Source organism: Aotus nancymaae, unplaced genomic scaffold (genome assembly GCF_030222135.1).
Source record: "Aotus nancymaae isolate 86718 unplaced genomic scaffold, 86718_ANA_hifiasm-v0.15.2.pri h1tg000008l, whole genome shotgun sequence".
Classification (NCBI taxonomy): domain Eukaryota; kingdom Metazoa; phylum Chordata; class Mammalia; order Primates; family Aotidae; genus Aotus; species Aotus nancymaae.
In genome coordinates, this window is record NW_026988419.1 from 1175644 (window position 1) to 1198728 (window position 23085).

General features: G+C 53.8%; 1 protein-coding gene across 8 annotated transcripts in view; it reads right to left on the reverse strand.

Moving 5' to 3' along the window:
• The window catches only part of DGKD (diacylglycerol kinase delta), a 118420-nt gene that overhangs the window by 6313 nt on the left and 89022 nt on the right, over nucleotides 1-23085 (reverse strand). For all 8 annotated transcript variants that reach the window (XM_012434141.3, XM_012434140.3, XM_064372875.1 and 5 more), the window contains 17 exons: nucleotides 20262-20401; nucleotides 19274-19358; nucleotides 17896-17990; nucleotides 17703-17802; nucleotides 16771-17044; nucleotides 16025-16174; nucleotides 15111-15239; nucleotides 14107-14203; nucleotides 11299-11409; nucleotides 9194-9290; nucleotides 8869-8976; nucleotides 7803-7916; nucleotides 6304-6438; nucleotides 5850-6001; nucleotides 4338-4449; nucleotides 4157-4249; nucleotides 1123-1242 (listed from right to left, as the gene is read on the reverse strand). In XM_012434141.3, coding sequence (XP_012289564.2) covers nucleotides 1123-1242; nucleotides 4157-4249; nucleotides 4338-4449; nucleotides 5850-6001; nucleotides 6304-6438; nucleotides 7803-7916; nucleotides 8869-8976; nucleotides 9194-9290; nucleotides 11299-11409; nucleotides 14107-14203; nucleotides 15111-15239; nucleotides 16025-16174; nucleotides 16771-17044; nucleotides 17703-17802; nucleotides 17896-17990; nucleotides 19274-19358; nucleotides 20262-20401 — 2112 coding nt within the window. The remainder of the gene's footprint in view (nucleotides 1-1122; nucleotides 1243-4156; nucleotides 4250-4337; nucleotides 4450-5849; nucleotides 6002-6303; nucleotides 6439-7802; nucleotides 7917-8868; nucleotides 8977-9193; nucleotides 9291-11298; nucleotides 11410-14106; nucleotides 14204-15110; nucleotides 15240-16024; nucleotides 16175-16770; nucleotides 17045-17702; nucleotides 17803-17895; nucleotides 17991-19273; nucleotides 19359-20261; nucleotides 20402-23085) is intronic.

The window sequence follows — 23085 nt, forward strand, 5'->3', positions numbered from 1 at the left end:
GTATCAAAGTCAAGAATGTTGTTTCTAACCTTCTTTCACCGTAAAAGAGGAATTTAATGTATTTTCCTCCCCGGCCATGGCCTCCTCCCAGCCTCTCACCTCACTGCCCACTTTACTGGCCTTAATTTAATCTGATATTACAAGACTGTGTCACTGTCACATCTGTGGGATTGCTATATATTAGTATTTTGTTATGTTAGGTAAAATGTTTTATCACCTTTACAATGAATTATTTAATGGATTTTGAGAAGCCTGCCCATCCTTTTATACCCAAGTGCCCTCGCTGTGAAGTGGCTGACTTTTGTCCATCCGCTGGAGGGCCTCTGAGTCAATTTTCTATGAAGGGCTTGCATGTGTCAAAAAATGCCCCGGGGCCATGGAAAGAAGGCGCTATCCTGCAGCTGCCCACCTCTGTGCCGTCACCCTACTGCTGCCCAGAGGTCTCATAAACCCCGCTGGGCAGTGGTGCCCAGGTGTAGTCTTGTAGTGATTTGCCTTCTGCAATACTGCCCAGAATGAACTCTCCTCCTGACCCTTTCTGTTTTATCGCTGAAGCGGGAGGCCAAGAGGCCTCTGGGGTGTGTCGCTGTCCAGAGACCACCCTCTCCAGGGTTCCAGCGCTCCCTGGAGAAGAATATGACTATACCCCAGGGTCTGCTATGCCTTGGGTCCCAGGTCCCTCCCAGACCTGCAACGAGCTGGAGTCCTTCTGTTCACACAGGAGGAGTGTGTGAGTGGCGAGTGGCATGTACCAACTGTGCCCTGTTCACAGCAAGAGCCCAAAAAGCTGCCATTTCTCCAATGATGCATCCCTACCCTCGGGGGCAGCTGTGGGGCTGGGCTTCTAGCTACGATCCAGGCAGCTGTGCAGTTCTGTTTCAGAGGACGACCTGTGCCTGGTCCTCAGGAGGCACTCTCAATCCCAGCCCCAAACTCCTTCCTACCTGCCGTCCCTCCCTGCCTTGAAGGGCATTTTCATAGAGAAGTCTGGGGAAGGCCCCTCAGAGGCTGCCAGAGCGACCCCATCTTGATCCCAGAGCCACATGGGCCACATGGAACACAGGCATTGCAGGCGACTACCAACAAGCCCAGGGGGCCAGCCAAACCCCATGACCCACATACCTCTTCGTCACCAGGCTCTGCGGGCTGGCAGAGCCAGGGGGTGTCCGCCAGCCTCCTGAGCTGCCGGTCCATCTCGGCAAGAGCACTCCCCAGCTGCTCCTTCTGAGGCGGATCCAGCTGCTGCTCCAGGCAGAGGGAGGGAGGGAGGGGAAGGAGGGAAGAAGGGAGGGAGGGGCTGATAAGCAGGAGGGTCCCCCGGGGCTCAGCTCCTCTCAGGGAGCTCAGTTTCCAGAAACAAAGTCCTAGAGAACCCGAGAAAGAACCAAACCCAGAACCTCACTTTCTAAGTAGTGCTGGTGAGAAAATAACACTGTCCATCTGTCACTGATGAATTCACATGGAACAGGGCTGACACCTGACCTGGGTATGTCCCTCTGTAAGCAAGGGGAACAGGACCATTCACCTGCACCAAGCAGTGGAAGTGCCGCAGGCAGAAAAGTCAGCGGCCGTGCCTTTCAGGAGGCAGCAGGGGGTGTGGAGTGAGATGCATAGGACGAGACGTGCGGGATGAGGAGACGCGTGGGGTGAGGATATCTGTGGAGTGAGCACGTGTGTGGAGTGAGGAGGTGTGTGGTAAGGTGTGTGTGTGGGAGATGTGTGTGTGTGGTGAGGAGGTGTGTGTGCGGGGTGAGGAAATGTGTGTGTGGTGAGGAGACGTGTGTGAGTGTGGTGAGGAAATTGTGTGTGGTGAGACGTGTGTGTGTGGTGAGGAAATTGTGTGTGTGGTGAGATGTGTGTGCGGGGTGAGGAAATTGTGTGGTGAGGAGATGTGTGTGTGTGGTGGAGACGTGTGTGAGTGTGGTGAAGAAATTTGTGTGTGGTGAGGAGATGTGTGTGTGGTGAGGAAATTGTGTGTGTGTGGTGAGAAGATAGTGTGTGTGGTGAGGAGATGTGTGTGTGGTGAGGAGACGTCTGTGTGTGGGGTGAGATGTGTGTGGTGAGGAGATTGTGTGGTGAGACGTGTGTGTGGTGAGGTGGTGTGTGTGCGGGGTGAGGAAATGTGTGTGTGTGGTGAGATGTGTGTGGTGAGAAGACGTGTGTGAGTGTGGTGAGGAAATTGTGTGTGATGAGATGTGTGTGTGTGGTGAGGAGATGTGTGTGTGGTGAGACGTGTGTGTGTGTGGTGAGGAGATGTGTGTGGTGAAGAGATTGTGTGGTGAGACGTGTGTGTGGTGAGGAGGTGTGTGTGTGTGGTGAAGAGACTGTGTGGTGAGGAGATGTGTGTGTGTGTGGTGAGGAGATTGTGTGTGGTGAGGAGGTGTGTGTGTGGTGACGAGACCTGTGTGTGGTGAGGAGACGTGTGTGTGGTGAGGAGGTGTGTGTGTGGTGAGATTGTGTGTGTGGTGAGGAGACGTGTGTGTGTGATGTGTGTGTGTGGTGAGGAGACTGTGTGTGGTGAGGAGACGTGTGTGTGTGTGGTGAGGAGACATGTGTGTGTGGTGAGATTTGTGTGGTGAGGAGACGTGTGTGTGTGGTGAGGAGACGTGTGTGTGGTGAGGTGTGTGTGTGGGGTGAGGGGACGTGTGTGTGGTAAGGAGATTGTGTGTGTGGTGAGGAGATGTGTGTGTAGTGAGGAGGTGTGTGTGGTGAGGAGATGTGTGTGTCTGGTAAGGTGTGTGTGTGTGGTGAGGCGTGTGTGTGGAGGAGACTGTGGTGAGGAGATGTGTGTGTGTGTGTGGTGAGGAGACGTGTGTGTGTGGTGAGATCGGTGTATGTGTGGTGAGGAGATCTGTGTGTGTGTGGTGAGACTGTGTGTGTGGTGAGGAGACGTGTGCGTGTGGTGAGATGTGTGTGTGGTGAGGTGTGTGTGTGGTGAGGAGACTGGTGAGGAGGTGTGTGTGTGGTGAGGAGATGTGTGTGTGGTGAGATGTGTGTGTGGTGAGGAGACTGTGTGTGGTGAGGAGGTGTGTGTGTGGCGAGGAGATGTGTGTGTGGTGAGGTGTGTGTGGTGAGGAGATGTGTGTGTGTGGTGAGGAGACGTGTGTGGTGAGATTGTGTGTGTGGTGAGGAGACATGTGTGGTGAGATTGTGTGTGTGGTGAGGAGACGTGTGTGGTGAGATGTATGTGTGTGTGTGGTGAGGAGACGTGTGTGTGGTGAGATGTATGTGTGTGTGGTGAGGAGACGTGTGTGTGGTGAGATGTATGTGTGTGTGGTGAGGAGACGTGTGTGTGTGGTGAGATGTATGTGTGTGTGTGGTGAGGAGACGTGTGTGTGGTGAGATGTATGTGTGTGTGGTGAGGAGACGTGTGTGTATGGTAAGATGTATGTGTGTGTGGTGAGGAGACGTGTGTGTGGTGAGATGTATGTGTGTGTGTGGTGAGACGTGTGTGGTGAGACGTGTGTGTATGGTGAGATGTATGTGTGTGTGGTGAGGAGACATATGTGTGTGGTGAGATGTATGTGTGTGTGGTGAGGAGACGTAAATGTGTGGTGAGATGTATGTGTGTGTGTGGTGAGGAGACGTGTGTGGTGAGACGTGTGTGTGGTGAGACGTGTGTGTATGGTGAGATGTATGTGTGTGTGGTGAGGAGACATGTGTGTGGTGAGATGTATGTGTGTGTGGTGAGGAGACTGTGTGCGGTGAGATGTATGTGTGTGTGGTGAGGAGACTGTGTGCGGTAGGGGCCAGGCTGCCTGAGGCCGCTCCCTGTTCCAGCCTCTATGGTTGAGGAACAGCCCACAGCTGCTCCAGCGCTGACGTAACACCAGCTTGCAGGGCTGAAGGAGGAAGGTGCCTAAGCATGTGGCCACTCTCAGGCAGGAGGCGGGTGCACTACAGTCTTCTACGGCCAAAATGCATCTTCTGTCTACGACAAGGGCGTTCCTGCTGCAAGCGGGTCTCACATGCTGGAGAGGACTTGACTGAGGGGCTACCAGAAGGGGTGCACCCCAGCTCAAGGCAGACCAGATGACCTTGGAGGCACCTTCCTTAAGGCCAGGAACTCTGGACTAAAGTGTGCTGCCCTCTGCCCAGAAACCTGGCAACAGCAGTCGCTTCAAATGCCGCCCAAGCCCTGCTGTCCCCGGCTTACCAGGGCCATCTTCCCAGCCAGCAGCAGCTCCGTCTCACTGCGTAGAGCTCTGAAGTTATTCACCATTTCCAGGACAAAGCTGCAGTTCAGCCCCTAGGAGAAATCAAGGCAAATTTTCATGGGGAGGCCCGAGGGCTGCAGACGCCGAGGAGAGCCAGCACTGAAAGGCCAGAATCGCTACCTCTGTGGTTCTGGGCTTGCCATACACACGGTCCATGGACTTGGAGCTGGCATTGACGGCGTGGGCAAGTTCCTGCTCCATGTCTCGATGAGACTGAGCTATTTCTCGGATACTAGAGAGAAAGAGAAGCACAGGCAGATGTCAGGCCAAATGGAAGGGCGGCCTTTCACAACACTCATCTCCCGGAGGGCCGATGTGGAGGGCAGGCCCAGCAGGATGACAGGAACCACGGCTCAGCCCAGCGACCGTTCAATCACAAGCCTGGGCACAGGACAACCAAGAGCAAATGGGAGGGCTCACACAAGAAATCTGATGTCAAAATCCAAGTTTTTCCAAGGAAAGAAATGTACAAAATGAGGCTTACAAGCTGCAAAACGGCCACCAGCAGCAGCGTGCACGGGCCTGCTGCAGAGACTGCTGCAGTAAGGCACGGTCCCCAGGTGCCCACAGCCTTGCTGGAACCTGTAACTGGCCGGTCTATCCCTGAAGACAAAAGGACTCTTGTCTGAAGAGGACAATCCTGGTGCGGTGATGGGCTCTGAGCCAGACCCCAGGCAGCAGCCCTTATGGGGAAGACAGTCACAGCACAAGTCACACCGGGTCTCAGAGAGGCTGAGACATGGCTCAGGCAGGTGAGATGGGGGGACAGAGACTACAGGAGCAGTGCAGGCAGAGGCTGTGGGGCCAACCTGTCCTGACCCTGTGGAAAAAGGCTGCTGCCAGCTGCTTTCCACGGTGCTGTGCAAGTTCACCTTCCAGGGAGGCCACCGGGGCCACCATGGACTTTGAGAGGACAGGGGAATGGCCTTCCAAGGGAGGCCACCAAGCCCATTACACAGCAAGGAATACACTGAACTGAAGTCCTCCAGCCCCACCATTGATCTAGGTGAGGTGGGGGAGAGACGAGGCTGGTGGCCACGGCGGCACCAACTCCCGGGGCAGAGAATGCAGCACGGGGAAGGACCACAGCCAGTATGGAAGTGCGGAGCGAGGAACACCGGCAGTGACTGGGATAGTGACTGCTCAACGAGAGCCAGAGACTGGCAGAGATGATCCATCTGCATGCCAGGGCCAGAGGCAGGCTGCCTGGAAGGGCATATGGCATGCCGGACCCAGAACCCACGAGTGCCCCAGTCACAGCCAGGAGAAGAGGGAGCCCAAGGGAAACAAGAAAAGGACACCAGGGCACTAGCCAGCACGTGGCCACAGGGAGGAGAAGGCAGGCAGGAAGGCCCTGCACCACTGAAGAACCATGGGTGCCAGCTGGAGGGGCTCACAGGCCGGCAGGCGGAGGCAGCCACACGGGGCAGGCAAGGAGTAGGGATGGTGGACAGTGCTGACCACCGGCCATGAGTGACACAGTGGCTCCAGGGGCATTTCTGGAAGGCAGGTGAAATGCCCCTAGTAGTTGTCTTGTTTTTTTTAAAGTAATGGCTCAGGTGCCCTGGAGGAGTGCAGTCCTGGGGACCCCAGGGGGATGCTCATGCACAACACTGAGGAGTGGGAGCCCACCTGTGAATGAGGACCCCCGCCGCCTGCCCAAACTGGTCCATCTGGGTGGCCTCCTCCTCGGACAGCATCTCCGGGTGCAGGGAACAGGATGGAGGGCGGGGCAGCTCGCACTTCTGCTTGTCTTCCCAGGACTTCAGGGTGTTCTCAAATGCCTGCGGACCCGAGAGCCCAGATGACACCTGCTGCTCTGCATGCATGCATCAAATGCGACGGACACTACTGGGATACCAACGCGATCACAGCTAGGAGAGGGACATGTGGGGGCTTCTTTCTTTTTAACATTAGGGGTAGGAGATGGTCCTAGAAATTACTGCCCTATGAGCTTCATCTTTGTGTCTTAAAAAAAAATCCTAGAACAAAACATGGAAAGCTCCAGCACTTCTTTTAACAGTGCACATGAGAGCCCACAGGTGAGCCCTGACCCCGCCCAGGCACCGCAGGCAGCCGCTCTTACCCTGTCTCTGGTCAGCGTCTGTGCCCGGTTCTTGTGAACGATCCGTATGTACCCTGGCGGCTGGACCCAGGCCTCTCCGTCCACCTGCACAGGCACGCCCTCATCCCCAAGGATGGAGATCTTCACCGTGCGACACTGAGCAGACATCACAGCCATTACTCGTGCTGAGCCAAAACCCCCAGGGGTTTTAAAGTGCTAGGCACCACCATGACCTCCCTACTCCACACACGGTCCCTGCCTTGCAGGACACCCCACCTCCACCTCTGGAATGATGCTACGCCTGCAGCTAGCCTTCTGCTGTAGCGTCACTGAACCAAGGGTCTGTTCTCCCACTGTCCTGCCCCATCCTGGCCCATCCCCTCATCCACCAAGCAGTCAGTGCAGGAGACCCTGGTGCTGAGATAAAGGTGTCAGAACCCAGGGGCGGGGGTGTTGTAGTTCCCAGCAGCAGCTGGGCCCCTGCCACATGGAAACACCCTCAGAAAAGAGCAGATGGATGCATCTCCGCACAGTGAACGGCAATGCCCTGTTCCTCCTTTTCAACAACTAACATTGCCAAAGAGTGAAAACTGTGAATTTCAAGCAGCCTACAGCCAGGGGTGGACAGAGTACAGGAAGAGACCAGACAGTCCCAGGCTGGGGTTCAGCCAGTGGGTATCATCAGCACCCTCTGCCAACCCAGTGCCTGCGCCTGGGCACAGAGTCCCACCCCATCCTCATAGACTGCCCCCAGTCCATCACTGCTGTCAGAAATAAGCCATGGGGACCCCCCAGCCCCTCCCCACTGGGCCTCAGAACCATGATCAAAAGCCCCAGTTGGAATTCCCTCCTCACCCCATGCCAGAGCCATAGGCTCCATCCCCACCTCCAGCTGCGGCTTTGACAGTTACAGACATGGGCAGAGTTCAGTCTGGGTCTGCTCTATCTCATCCCACCTGAGAGGGGACAGGCAAGGCTGGGGCTCAAGCAGGATACATGTTTTGAAAGAGTTATCTTGGCCAGGTGAGGTGAAGCGGCTCACGCCTGTAATCCCAGCACTCTGGGAGGCCAAGGTGGGTGGAACATTTGAGGTCAGGAGTTCGAGACCAGCCTGGCCAACATGGGGAAACTCCCATCTCTACTAAAAATTAAAAAATTAGCTGGGCATGGTGGCAGGTTAGTCCCAGCTACTCGGGAGGCTGAAGCAAGAGAATCACTTGAGCTAGGGAGATGGAGGTTGCAGTGAGCCAAGATGGCGCCACTGTACCAGCCTAGGAAACAGAGTGAGACTCTGCCTTAAAAAAAAAATTAGGAACAGTTATCTTGAGAATTTAGCTGTCAAGCACAGCACGAGGAAAGGGCTCTGGCCCAGGAAGCAGGGCCAAAAGCTTTCCCAAACAGGACATGAGGCAGCCACGTGGTCCTGGAAAGCACCCACCCCAGGCTCCATGCGCTGCCTGGGAATTTAGCACACCCCCGGCTGGGGACTCGGCCAGACCTTCCAGGACCATGGCCACTACCTGGGCGATCCGGTGATGCTGCAGCCTGATGACTCGAGAGACGGCCATCTGCATGCTGCCGAACACAGCAACCACCTCCAGAATCTTGTCATCGAATGACGGAGCAGTGAAAGTCTGCAAGGGCCACGTTAGAGCTGACCACCGCCCCGCACAGCCCCACACACAGGCCGCCCCTCCCCTGCCTCCCTCCCTCTCGGGGCCAGCCCCTCCCTTAGGCTGCTGACAGGAAGTTACCAGGTAACTGCACTCCTGAGGGGCTTCAAGTTGCAGACCCTGAAACCAGCTGCCTGGGACCAAATCCCAGCTCTGACCTCAGCAAAGTTACTGAATCTCTCTCTCCCCCATTTCCTCATGTGTAAAATGGTGAAACTAACATCACGCTTCTCCAGGGTCATCAGAAGGGCTGAGTGAGTTAACACTGCAGTGCCAGGACTGGAGCAGCACACATGTGCAGGGAGCGCTGAATACTTCTATTCGCTATTATGTACAAAGAAAGCCATTCCCTGTTTTAAACCTATCAACACCTTCCCACAGTTCTTAACACGCATTCCAAACTTCTTGCCCTGGGTCACATGGCCTGACCTGACCCAGACCCTGCAGACCTCTCCGGTCTCTCCACCGCCCCACTGCCCACTGCAGTCAGGGCACGTCTCCTACATCCTCCACGTGCCTGCCCTGTCTTGCCTCTGAGCCTTCATCTATGCGATTCTCTCTGCCTGGAACAGCCTCGCCCTCTCCCCGCCCACCTAACTCGGCCAACTCCAAGTCATCCTTCAGGTCTTGGCCTCTCAGACGCCTTCCCTGACCTTCCTCCCACATCACACCCTCTGACCACATCTGCTGACCACAGACACTCACTGACCACCCTCACTGACACCTCTGCTCTGTTCAGCCCTCTAGATGATGAGCTGGGTGGGGGACCCTGTCTATCTTATTCTCCACAGCAGCCCCACTGCCGGCACAAGGGAAGGGCTGGCTCCACCCCAGCCACAGAAACACCTCGCTGCCCTCAGACAGCTCCTCCCCGCTGAGCTCAGGCCCACCTGCCCCACATCCCCATACATACGTCATCCTCCTTGGTGCCACCCCAGAAGTTGGTTCCTCCAGCATAGCTGGGGATGTTAAGGACAGCAATTCCCTGAAGACTGGGGAGGGGGATGGGTCGCCCATCACACTGAGCAGCAGAGAGGCAGAACAAAAGAAGAGAGAGAGGCATGTGTCAGCTGCTCCTTCACCAGCTTCCCACTGCCGGGGGCTCAGGAGCACAGCCACGGCCAGGGCATCCTCAAGCGAGTCCCCGTGTGTGGAAGAAAGGGCCAAGAGGAGAACCGAAAGGCAGTCCTCTGATGGATGGAGGCCGGCCTGCAAGTGACAAGGACCTTTCCACTCACCTCCAGCAAGACCTTTTGCTCCAGGTTCTTGTAGGTTCTGTGCAGCAGCTCTTTGGTTCCAAGAACTCCATACCACATCATGTTCTTGGTTCGGCTCCTAGAAACAGAAGCGAAGACTTGCCATGGGTCTGGGCCTTCTCTGTACACTTAACCAGAGTCATTTCTGTGAAAGCTGGGAATGGCATCTGATCTGCCAAATTCACAGATCTGCCAAATTCAGCAACTATTTACAGTGGAACATCTGAGGACACATTTTTGTTTTTGCAGATACACATAAAGAGATATGTTTACCAATAAGAAATTTGGCTAAATAGTAACATTTTGCCAAGAAAGTAATCCAACCCTGAAAGGTAGTTAAAACATTATAGAATCCTATAAAACTACACATCCTGATTTTTTTCTAGCTAAAAAATTATGCTTACCATAGAAAATTTTGAAAACATAGAAAAGCACCAAGAAGAAGACACTCCTCATAACCCTCTATGCATCATCCAGCACTGTGCATGCCCTCCACATGTACTGATGGCAAATGCCAGGTGCCACCGTGTACTTCCGCAGTCCTCCCTGGGTATTAATTTCCAGTTGCGTCAACTTGTTTACGGTTTCACAACCTACTTGGTCCACTTGACCCTGCGCTGGCAACACTTCCCTCGGTTGCCACACGCTCTCTGCAGACATGGCCATCCTCAGCTGGGCACTAGTCTACCGCAGCTCATCAGCCCAGTCCCTTCACTGCACCCCTCTGCCCCATGCCTGAGCTCTGTAAATGACACGAGGAGCCCCTTCGTACCCACTTCAACCAACGTTTCCAATGACTTCTACAGAAGTTTCCAATGACATTTGTAGACATGGAGTTTTTCTCAGGAGAACTTTTCAAAGCTCTCAATACAAACTCAAGGGAGGTTTAACCAGGGTTCCAAGGCTCTAGAAATGTATTATGCATGCCCTTCTTCCTTAGCTTATTTCACCCTGCTGATGTATGCGTATTTTCATACTTTTCCAGTGATTTTTGGACTAATAGGGATTTTTTAATGATCTGACTTCACCATCCTGTGCTGTACAGTGATACGTCCCTGGCGCCATCGAGCCATTATCCTGCATGGAAGAGCCTCAGAGTTCAACTGGTTTTTGAGTTCTGATGCTTTTGTTTTCCTAGAAATTTCCAACTGCATATAACCTGAGCAACAACTAAAGCTGGCCCCTCGGGTGTCAGCATAGCTCCTCTCAAGGTGGCAGTGACACCATGAGGAGGGTGTGGCTTGGTTCATTCAAGTCGATCCTGACAGCAGACGAAGACTCCAGCAAGGGTCTCCCAGCTTCTGAGTCAACAAAGACTGCCAACTCCCACACCCATTTCTCCCCTCCCTAGTTCTAATCACATCAAAGCCAAATGGTCTCTCAGATTATTACTATGGGGTGGGGTGGAAGACATTTCTCCCTCACTTCTCGTGTTTCACAGACAAGAGGGAATTCTACTTCAGCCCAGGAAGAAAAGCTTGAGAAAAGGGACGCTTCTCATTTTTCTCTGTCCTCTCTTCAGGCCAGGAGGGAGCATCTGGTAATTTTAGGGGAAAAAACTGAGCATCCCCAGAGATGCCCCTTGGGGCTTGCACGCTACTGTCATCAGAATCAAGGGCCTTGTGGGCAGGCTCGGGTGTAGTGAGGGAGGGCCAGCTGGGGTGGCAATGAACTCACAAACCCACCCACAAACAATGCTGGGCACTCACACTGCAGGTGCAACAGCTTCTTGGCACACTCTACGTCACCTGCTGCTTTTCTGTAGCATCACAGATTTAGGGCTCTCACTGAGAGACGCAGCCATCACAATGACCACCATTACTGGTTTTCTGATGTCAAATTTCCCTTTACCTGGCCAGCCTGAGAAGTGGATCTCTCCTCCAGGTTGGCTCCCTGGACTGTTACCTGCTTCCCTCCCACCTCTGAAAGCACCTCTGCTTCTGACAAGGCAATCCGGGCTCCATTTCTGCCCTCTGCCTTAGCATTCTGCACGTTCTTTAACCTGCTGACTCCAAAAATCTGCTACTGTCTGGAGGGAGAAGCCACAAAGACACAACGGACAGACGCGCTTCCAGCCTGTTACCCACCTGCACTTCTCCGGGTGCTCGTCACGCTTGTTGTTGAAGTCCAGGGATATCTTCGCATCCAGGCCGATGCCAAAATAGTTGTTCATGACACACTTCTCTGTATAGCACTCTCTGCCAAAGGGAGTTTTAAGTCAATTACCACAGCCCTGCTTACCGGTCTTATTTCAGACTCCCAACCTCTTCGAATTTCTCTTCCTTAGGGCAAATATGATACCTTTCTCTTTTTTTTGATAAGAGGTTTATTAAGATATAATTCATATATCAGATAAATCTACCAATTTAAAATACACAATTTGATTATGTTTAGTATATTCAGAGAGTCATTTAACCATCACTAGATAATCGATTTTAGAGCATTTCAACCCCTGAGGTGGAAGCCTGTGCCCCTGCCACCAGCAGCTACCACCCTCCCCATCCCTGGCAGCCACTCGTCTACTTTCCACCTCCACGGAGGTGTCTCTTCTGGGCAGTTCACAGAAATGGGCTCTGCAGTCGTGGCTCTGTGTCTGGCTCCTTTCTCTTCCTCAGGATGATGTTTCCAAAGTTCATCCATGTTGTGACATATGTCAGTACTTCATTTTTATTACCAAATAATACTCCATCGCATGGCTAACCCACGTTTATTGACCTGTTCGTCTGCAGCTGGACATAGGGATGTTCACGTTTTGGTTATCATTTAGGAACATTTGTATACACCTTCTAGTGTGGACATGTTTTCAGTTCAATCCCGCACGGCCCGGCAGTTCTGCATTTGCTGGTCACATGGCAGCTCTAGGCTGAACCACGGGCAGAGCCTGCTGGACTGCTCCTCACAGCAGCTGCCCTTCTGACACTCCACCAGCAGCACCAAACCTGAAGTATGTTTATGGCACAGAAACTCACACATTTCAACTCTGGATCTCAAAACATTTCTTGAACATCCCTAATCATAATCAAAGCAGTCGCCAAATTAAAAAGAAAAAAGACTTGAAAACATCCATCCCAGCCCCATGGGAACAAGGCTTCTCTTTCCTCGTGTGCCACAGATGAGAAGAGGCTCATCTCATTCAAGTTTCTTGTCCTCCCCCAGCTGGAAGTCCTGTCCCTGCAGCTCCCCCAGCTGCTGGGAAAGCCCTGCCTGGCCTTTACCCTCCCCAGTCCCAGGGTCACACTGGGGTTCCCTCCCCCAGGGCAGGTGGGTGAAGGAAGCCCATGTTTCTCCACCCAGAGCCTGCAGCCAGGAGAAGAGAATGTTCTGGAAGTTCCCTAAGAGACTCAATAGGTGGATGGGCTTGGGAACATTGCTCAGGCCAGAATTCTGACACACTTTAGATTACTGAGCCAGTGTCACTGGATTTGAGAAACACCAGCCCGTGTCAGTGTACTTATGATCCACCTAATTCAAATGCTCAACAGCTGAGCCACAGCAAAGCTCTGGGACAAAACTGTTTACCGGCGGAAGACCACGTGCCTGGCCAGCGTTTATAGGTCCTGGGAAAAGAGAGAGATCCAACGGAGAGAAACAGGGCACAGAGATGAGGGAAGGCGGCTGAGTGACTGGGCTCGGGGGCCTGGAGCAGGACGGGCGGCAGTGGCTGGGGCAGTGGGTGACAACGGGCTGCAGAGGTCTGCTCAGGCCCATCCGCAATGGGGCCCACACAATATGGCCCCGCACACACCACGGCAGAAAGACAGCTTTGTCTCCCCAGGTGAAGAGATGAGACCACCCAGCTTAGCAACAGAAGTGAAGTTCCATAATCTCAGATGAAGTAGACAAAGGAGATACCTAGTTAAGGGGCCCTAGGGGCAGTGCTCACTAAAAGACTGCAGCTCTGGCCTCCCGGAGGAAAACAGCCTCAGGAAGGCTGAGGACTTCCTGAAAACAGCCACAGGCAGGCCCAGGGGAGAAGCAGACCAGGCCAGGAACAGGGACACTCAAGTGTCGCACCAGGCCAGCACCTGGAGTTTAGGGGTCCACTTTCCCAAACTCAAAGCCTCTGTGAACCACACACTTCTTGCTGTCACTGGCCCTGACCACAGCAGAAAAATGGCTTGCCACATTTAACCAACTGCCACCAGCCACCCAGAACCTGCAATCAGCCAGCAGAAAGATGACTCTAGAAAAACAGGTTTTCAAAACACTACTTATCTCCACAATGGTCCCTAACATCTAGGAAGGCTCCATTATGCTGCTATATCAATGTCCTCACTGCCTTACAGGCCAGCAGAGGAAGAAGGCCTCGTCCCCAGAGGAGTAGCAGTGTCAGCATGCGGCCAGAGAGCAGTCCTTACAAGCCTCAGCGCAAGCCCGTGTCTCCCTAGGGTGCTCCAAGACACGAGGGGGGCACACAGAGGACCCTCCAGCCTGGAGTCTATGGTTCTGCATCACCAGCAAGGAGAGCAGGCATTAGAGGAAAGCGGGACAAGGGACGGCAAGAGGAAGACGGCAAGCTGTAAGCAGAGGTCAGCGAGGTCCGGCCAAGGTCATGGGAGAGTGACCACGAACAGCGGCACAAGGACAACTCCCAGCGGGAGCAGCCGAGCCTGCGAAAAGCCTCGGAAGAACACGCAGGTTCAAGAGATGCGGAGCAAATGCCGTGGGGCCTGGGAAGGAGCTGGGAGGCGTGCGCTTTGCCCTGCAGCAGGCGTGCGGTAGTGGTTTCCAGCTCCACTCCTGAAGCGGAATCTCCACAACTTCTCAGCCTTCCTCATCAGCTAACACCAGCTAGGCAACTGCTCACCAATTTCTCTAGTTAATTCTGAGACCTGTTTTCTATGCACTAGCATCCATGTAACAATACGCCCACTTGGTTTATCCCTCATACTCACAGGGTTTCTGGTTCGGAGTTAAAGGGATCAGCATTAATTAACAGGCGACTGATGACTGAGCCACCAGGTAAGGAACCAGACATTCCAGCCCGGACATCTGTAAAGGAGATAGAAGAAAGAGGTGGTGCCAGTCAGGAGCTACAGACTAAGAGAAACTCACGTCTCTGAAGCTGGTGGACTGGTATTCTGCAGAACGTTATTCTAATTAAATGTCTCTAAAATTATGTATAACCATGTCCAAATTTGGCAAGTCTTAAGTCAAAAATCACTGGAACAAAAAAACCATATTGGGTGGCAGAAACACCTATGAAATACCTTAAAAAATGGCTTATAAAGCCAGATGAGGTGGTATGTGCCTGTGGTCCCAGCTATTTGGGAGGCTGAAGGGGGAGGATCACTTGAGCCCAGGAGGTCAAGGCTGCAGTGTGCCATGACCACACCATTGCACTCCAGGTTGGGCAACAGAGACCCTCTTAAAAAAAAAGAAAAAGGCTTATAAAGTGAGTTTTCATGTTCTCATTAAATGTAAGCCACTCCAACAAAAATGATCCTTGAGAGTTGAGGCTTATGGCTTTATAAGCTTGCCTTTATAAGAAGTGAACATCAAGGAAAGCTCCAGGCAGCCAGGACCTCACCCTCCCTGTGCCTCCTATGACCACACTAGAAGCAGGGGACGATCCCTCGAGTTCCCTCATCAGGCCGGCCACACCCTTTTCCACTCAGATCTAACTCCTTTGTTCTTCAAAACCCGACTCAAGCATCACCTTCTCAAGGATGTCTTCCTGGGCTCCTTGGGTAGTTATTTGGGTACTACCTGGCTTTTGTTTAAAAAAAAATAAAAAAAGCACCTTTGATACAGTCATATAAATGCTTAAATTCCACCTAGCTTTCTCAGGACCTGTAAACCCTCCAAGGGCAGCGACCCCATCTCTTTCAGTTTCACGGGCCCAGCGTCCAGCACAGTAACAGGCCCCCACTGGTCCCTCCTGCTGGCCACCACTCACTTGGGTACAGGATCTTGGTGTTGAGCGCGGGCAGGCTGTCCCGGCTTCCCGGCTGGGGTGGAAGGGAAGCTGAACTGCCCAGGGGCAGACTTCCTTTGCTGATCAGCTTCTCACACGGGGATTTCAACACTGTAAGAACAGAGCAGAAAACCTCAGAGCTGTCTGAAATAGAGAATGCTGAAATACTACGGGGTCCTGAGTGACAGAAGCAGGTGGGAGGGCTGAGGAGGGAGGGCTGCAAACCACAGGCAGCTGCATGAAGTATGTGGGACAAAGAAGGGGACAGAGGACTGAGTGGGTGCACAGGATGCTTGGGGGGCTTGGGTTCATGGAGGAGGTGACACAGGCCACAGGTGGCAGCACTGGAGGGAGGGGTGACGCCAGTCAGGGCTATGGGAGGCAGAGCACACACACAGCAGAGCTCTGAGAGGTGGCCATGCAGTGGCCGTGGGTCAGCTCTGACCACGGGCCTCCCAGCAGCCCACACAGGCTTAGGGGGCACCTTCCACCAGGTCCTGCGCTGTAGGCTGTTCCAGGAGGGGCAAGGACAAAGAAGGGCCACCCTCACCCACCCACCTTCCCCCTGCCAGACACAGCCCCTTCCGAGCAGTTCTGGGGCCCAGTGTGGTTCTGAGGAAGCCAAGCAAGATGCCAAGTGCTCCTCAGGGAGGGGGTTCTTGCCCTGACAAAGGGAGTCTCGTGGATTCTACTGGTGTCCACCAAGGCAGATCGCACACACCTCAAGGGCACACACAGGAGATCCACAGAAACAGGCCTCGGGCTGTGAATTTTTATGCAACCAAGTGGCCAAAGCAGCTATGAGAAAGCGCCCTCAACCTCCCCTGGCAAGCCCACTACATTTCACCAAAACCAAACACACCGTGGTGCGCAGAGGGAGGCGGAGCCACAGGTACCTTTGCGCTGGCTCCTCCCCCTGGGGACACTGAAGCTCTCGCTGTGGGACAGTGGTGGGCACACTCGGTGGTCCATCTTCTCCTCCGACTCAGAGAGGCCCAGGACGAAGCCCTCCTGCTCCTGGGTCTGGGCATTCTGCTCATCGACAGCTGTGCAGGGAGAATGTGTGCGGCTGAGCAAGTGGGTGCAAAGCCAATGGCACTGTCAGGCTGGGTGGAGGTCTCCTCCTCGCCCACGGCCTGATCTTCCTCAAACATCCTCTGGCTAAAGGTTTAGACCCCGAACCCCCACCCCCACCCACCTTCCCCTGGTCCTGGCACCAGGGCAGGGCATCCCTGCTAACAGGCTGGGAGGACCGGAACCCTAGGAAGGCAAGGGATGCAGAGGAGCCTGGCACAGGCTGGAGGGCAGCAGGCGGGAGGAGTGGCTACATGGACACTCAGGTGTGCAGGTTCGAGGCCATGACCTCAGGGCTCTCACAGCAGTGACACACTCCTAGTGAAGTCAGTGAGGGCCAGGAAAGAGGTCAAGGGGAAGCAGCATGAAGGCATCTGATGGTGTGAGAGGAGGGGTAGAGGGAGGGCAAGCGTACTGGCTGGAGGCCTGGCGCCTGGGCACGGGTGGAGAGGGCCACAGTGGAGGTTTTCTCAACATGCACCCTTTCGTCATCACCATGTTCAGAGGACGCTCGGCATGCCCAGTGCTGGCCTGAGGAAAGCCCCCTCCTCTTCAAAATACCAGTCACCTTTTTCTGTGTGTTCTATGATCTGACGAATCGCTTTCTTCAGGCTGTTTGCTCTCAGCATGAGCTGCTCTCGAGGCCGGAATATCTGCGGCCGAGCTGGGCAGGCCGATGCCACCAGGCGGTCCCCGGTGGAGCCACAAATGCTGCCTGACCCATCTCCATCTTCAGCCTCCTCAGCAATGGTTGGGGGTGGGTTGGGCAGAGAGGACGAGGCCTGGGACTCATCGTCCAAGGTCTTGAGAAGGGAATCCAGCTTCTCTTTCAGGACAGAGCACTAGACAGGGAAAGGAAGTGGTATGCAGAGCTGAGGCAGGAGAACAGGGTCTGGAGGCAGGGAACCTGACGCCATTTCACCCAGACTTCCTAGTGGAAACCGAAAGGAAAATCCTAACTCCCCATGCCTAAGTTAACAAAAGGACCAGAGGCTATTCCCTTTGCAAACCCTGCCCCCCTTCTCCACCTGGCAAGTGGGAAACTGGCTGTCCGAAACCCACCAGACTGATAGCGGCTGAGTCTCAGCCTGCGTAGAAGTGCAACTTTGTAGGAGTGTGACCTTTGTAACATCACCTCAGTCTCTGGTTGGCTGCTTTCTGCAACCACTCAGACTATGGGCTATGACTTCATTTACATGAGGTGAGCATGACGTGGCCGACGGGAAACTTCTGGAGGATCTTTGGATCAGAGAAGATTCTGTATCTGGGTCCTTGAGCTGCTGCTCAGGTCTGTCCCCACACTGTGAAGTGTACTTTCATTTTCAAAAAATCCCCACTTTCGTTCTTTCGTTCTCTTTCCTTGCTTTGCTGTGTGTTTTGTCTAATTCTTTATTTAAAACACCAAGAACCTGGACAAGCTGCAGTCATGACCCTCTCCCAGTGACAGAGCGAGCTTCTGGCTGCCTCAGTGCCCCTCCCACCCAGGGCCCGGGGACAGACCTTCTTGGCCATGACCTCTGACTCCTCCGAGCTCTCGGTCGTCTTCTCATAGGCCTTCCCCACCCGGGCCACAAAGTCCTTCACCGTCTCACAGAGCACTCTGTGGGGAGAGAAACAGAAAGACCCTTCTAGAGAGGAAGCTCCAGGCTGGAGCCAGGGCCCCATGCCTCTTCCAGGGCCGCCGGGCACTCACTTAGCCGAGGAGATGACCACCGAGTGCTGGTCCGAGGTGAGGATTTTAGAAAGGTGGGCTGCAACCGAGTCTTCATAGAAGAGAATCTGCTGCACCTGCAATCACCCCAAATGGCCGGGGCTGTTGGTCTCTGTGACAGCAAGTTCCACAGCAGTCCCAGTGTCTCTGTCACCCAGTCCCTTGCCAGCACAGGCTGGGAAAGACGAGTCTCTCCTAACAGACACTGTCTGACCCAGTCAAGCCTCAACTCACTTCAAACTCTAATCTAGGATTCACCTAGTGCTAGGTGAAAGATTTTAAAAGTTTCGTCAAGCTGCAGACAAACTAAAGATGAATCTTCTTGAGTCTGTGATCCCAGCACGGCCTGTGCTAAGGGCTTCTGCCCTGACCCCTGCTCATCCTGACAGCAGCGCGCTGGCGGGCCAGCTCCGGGTTTGGGTTCCTTCACAGCAGTGGCTGTTTCCACCTGGCTGTGAGTCCCATCTGGATATGCATTCTTCCCCCAACCATCTGCTCTGCCTGTCAGAAGGGGAGTCCTGTCCCTGTGGGATCCCTGCTGTTTTTAGGACCCAGCCCCAGGGTCAGCAAACCTCACTACTGGCCAGACAGCGAGTATTTTGGGCTTCCCTCACACACTTTTCCTCTCAAAATTAAAAAAAGAGGGAAAAATAAAAAATGTACAAACCATTCTAGGCTGGCAAGGCCGTGGGCCCAGGCACATTCGGCCTGCAGGCCTTGCTTGCTGACCACCGCCCTAGGCCTGATAAAGTTCACCTCTTTCTACTACCCGACCCAGCACCGCACCAGCGCAAAACACTAACTAAAGAAGACAAAGTCCGTTCTCTGAGGGAAGTTGTAGGAGCCTTAAACAAAACAGAAACAAGCACCCAATAAAAAGAACTCCCATCTGGACTAGAGGAGGCTGAGCGAAGGGCAGCTACAGACACTACAGAGGGGTGAGACCGGGCAGGAGCCAGGGCTGTAGAAAAACCGTGGCAGAGTGGGCTGGGGCATTCCAGGTATGTGGGCACCGTGGCAGGGAAGGGAACGGGCAAACACCATGTGGGGCTCACTGAGCAGCTGAGGAGATGTACAGACAGCGTAGGAAGGTCATCAGGAGGACCCCCGGCCTCTCTGCCGCAGAGCCCGTGACAATCCTAGGAAGCCCCTAGAGGGTCACAAAAGCCCAAGAGGCTCCTGCCAAGGGGAGTGAGAATCCTCTCGGCCTTGGGTTCACCCTGCACCTCCGCAGGCCTGCCTGTGACACCCCGTCACCAAGGGGGAGGCGGCTCTGGAAGGGAGGTGATGCAAACTGCTGACAGGACAGGTCAGATCACGTCAGCATGTGAGCGGGGTGTGACAAACAGGCCAGCAATACCTCGGAATCCTCGCTGAAGTCTTCGGTGACGGTGGAGGAGGAGGCCTGCCGGGGGAGCTTGGCCTCATACGCCATGACGCTCCACCTGCACACACAAGGTCAGCTGCACAGGAGGCAAGACGTGCAGGCCCCCAAGGTAGACCCTGCGTCCTCCCCTGTCACGGCTGGCAGCCTTGATCTTTATACAGTTTCTGACTTCATTTTTAAGCCCTTGGTCTTGACTCTGTCCTGCAACTTGGCTGAGAACAAATATCTGCACTCCATAACTAAAAGAGCAATACAGCTCCATGAAAGAAGGGAGGTACAGTACCCATAAATGGCTGCCCTTGAGATAAGAGGCTGCTTCTGAGAAATGGATTTACCCTCCCCAAGAGAGCTGCCAATGGCTCCGCCAGCAGCCCGCTGGCCCAGTGAGATGAGCACTTCACACATCCCAAGGCACACAGGGGCGGCCTGAAATGGTGGGGGCACTGCAAAACCACACCTGTCATCAGAACCCCAGGCTTCTGGGAGCACCTAGGAAGGCTAGGAGGCATCTCTTCAGCACCCCATGTACCACAGGTGCCATGTGTGTCACTCAGAACAGCAGTACCTCACTCAGGGAAGGTGTCACAGTGGCTTTAGGCACTAGAGGATTTCCCAAAACAACTTCTGGGAACAGAATATGGGAAAATGCAACTGTTCAAACAAGCGACAAGGAGCGCGCTCATCAGATCCTGGGCTGAAGCAGCCAAACACCGCACTCCACGGCCCTGACACACTCAGGTGTGGCCTCCTGGGAAGACCTGATCATTCTAGGGCATGGCTGGTTCTTAACCTTTTTGTTTCTATCCTTGTCATAATCTGACCAAATATCAAAGACTATCAGAATATATGCTCAGGTCATATCTTTATAAATGATTTCAGAGGGTCCCTGTTTTCCACAGACCCTAGGTTAACACTCATCTCTCAAAGTCCCCTCACGGCACTGGAGCATGTCCCCACTCACCTGTCCAGCATCTTGGTGCTGGCTCTCTCTAACTTCTCCAAGATCTGGGGGAGCTGGGTGTCATCATCGCAGGCCGAGCCCCAGCCCAGCACTCGGGCCAGGTCGTTCCCCGTGCCGAGCGGCAGCACTCCCAGCTGACACTAAGAAAACATGGGGAAGATGTGCAGGCAAACACTGGGGGAGGGGCCGCCTCCCAGCCTGCCACCCTCCCTGTCACCCACCATGAGGGTTACATCAGCAATGTGGAGACGTGCCCTAAACCCATGCAGCTTGCACATTACAGGCAGAGCCCATTGGTGGGACAGATGGCATGTTCCTTGGCAATGTGACAGGAATGTGGCTACCCTTGAGGTAAGATGCTGCTTCTGGGAGAAATGGATGAGCCACAGGCCCATCTCTCAGCTGTCATCACATCTTGATGGTCAGTCCCTCACACCCTCTCTGATCTATCTCCCAAATCCCCGCTTCCCATTGTCACTACCATGACCACAGCCCCAAGGACTCATTCTAATGCCTCACCACCATCCCTCCATCCACTACAGTATCTCACTCACTAATGACAAACTCTTCTTCCAAAAACACCGCTAGTGTCACTTCTCTAAATCCTATCAAAAAAAAGTGCCAAGACCATCCTCAGTCTGGAGGCCTCCCTGGAGCCTTGCCAGAGCCAGAGCTCAGCCTCGGCTCGCCTGCCTGCCGTTCCACAGACACCTCATGCATTGCTCAGGCCTCACCCCTCCACCTGGAGTCCCATCCCAGAGCTCCCAAGAGCTCCCACTGCATCATTTCAATGCTTAGGAGGCCTCTCGAAACACCCGCTGCACAGAGCTCACCAGTCTTCGACTCTGACAGTGCAGTGACCAGGGCCATGAAGGCCTGTGGTGCAGTTTGTGGGAAGCGTTACTGTCCCTGAGGCAGGAACCCTGCCCTGGTCCAGCCTATAGCACTGTACAGCCCTCTGCTCACCAGGTGCAAGTGACCATGCTTAAGGTCCTGCCACCTGTGGGGACAGCAAATGCCAAGGAAGGTCCTGCCTCACCAAGGGAACATCTGGCAGGGGAGAGGCAGGAGCAGGCAGGCGAGGATGGAGAGAACCCAGCACTGAAGGGCGCCCAGAGGGGCTGAGGCCTCCGCAAGGGCTTCCTGGAGCATTTTTTTTTTTTTTTTTTTTTTGAGACGGAGTTTCGCTCTTGTTACCCAGGCTGGAGTGCAATGGCACGATCTCAGCTCACCACAACCTCCGCCTCCTGGGTTCAGGCAATTCTCCTGCCTCAGCCTCCTGAGTAGCTGGGATTACAGGCACGCGCCACCATGCCCAGCTAATTTTTTGTATTTTTTCAGTAGAGACGGGGTTTCACCATGTTGACCAGGATGGTCTCGATCTCTTGACCTCGTGATCCACCCGCCTCGGCCTCCCAAAGTGCTGGGATTACAGGCGTGAGTTCCTGGAGCCTTAAAGGAAAAGGAGGACAGCACGGAATACGCATGGGTGGTGCCCCAGGCAGGGAGGCACGACACTGGGAGGGCAAGGCAGAGCTCAGCGAAGAGGTAGCAGCAAGGAAACAGGAGGCAGACAGGCGGAGGAGTAAGCAGGAGGCAAAGCTGGGGCAAACTCTCTTAAAGGTCTGGACTTTTCCAAGAAGTGTCGGGCTTGGGGGGTGCACAGGCAGAACTGCCCAGGAAAGGTCACCTAGGTGAGCTGCTGACAGACAAAGGCCAGCGTACCGTGGGTGGCAAGACTGAGCCTACGAGTGAGAAACAGGCAGGAGGAAGAGATGGAGGAATCAAGAACAACTGTCCGATTTCCTAGCTCAGACATCTAGATGGATGTTTTCAGACTCCAAGGAAAAGAATGCGAGGTGGGGGCTGAGCATGTGCAGTGTTGGAAGTTCGAGGAACTAGCAGACCAGAGAGGCCCAGGGCTCAGCTATCAACTGAGGCACCCCCAGGAGAGAGATGACAGCCCTGTAAGTCACTGAGCATTCCAAGAGTGAATGAAGAGAGGCCCCGGCAAGGCTCTGAGGACACAGCATTAAGGGAACGGTAAGGAGGGAGAGGCCACCACGGAACAGTAGCAGCCAAGGAGACAAGACACCCCCAGGCAGCAGGGCCCCAGGGAGGGCATGGCCACTGCATCAGGTGTCCAAGAGAAGCAAAGGGAGAGAAATGTGTGCTGACCTGAACGCATGAAAATCAGCCACAAGGTTCCACTGTCTTCCTAACTAGCGACAGTGAATTTGCAAATAATCCACAAAATGAAAATTTAGAGTAATCTGTGCTAATCCACCACCAGGGGGCACCACTTCTTCTCCTGAGCTGCTGGCCGCAAGGCCCTGGCTGTCAAAGTCCACCCACCTGGAAATACTACCAAGTGGGCAGGGCTGTAGGGACCGCAGAATCACTGAAAAATACCTCCATGTCACATAGAAGACTTAATTTTTTTTTAAATGGGACCACAATAAACATAAGAAAATACAGGTGCAAATCTTCCTAATTTTGGGGTGTAGGCAGCTGCGAATATGACAGAAGTGCAAAAATCACAAAAGAAAAGACCACCACCCCCAAAAAGGATGTTGAACTGACAAATGACAAACTGGGGAAAAAATCTGTAATGACAGCTAAGAAGTTAATATAACAACAATCCTCAGACATCCATGTTTAAAGGAAAAAACGGTGACTACTCAAAGAGAAAATGAGGCAAAAAAAATATGAACAGGTGATTTATTTAAAACTTCCTAACCAACTGAGGAGACATTCGACTTCCCCAGGAATCAAAGAAATAAAGATCATAAATTTTTTGGTCTACTTAGTTGGACAAAAACTA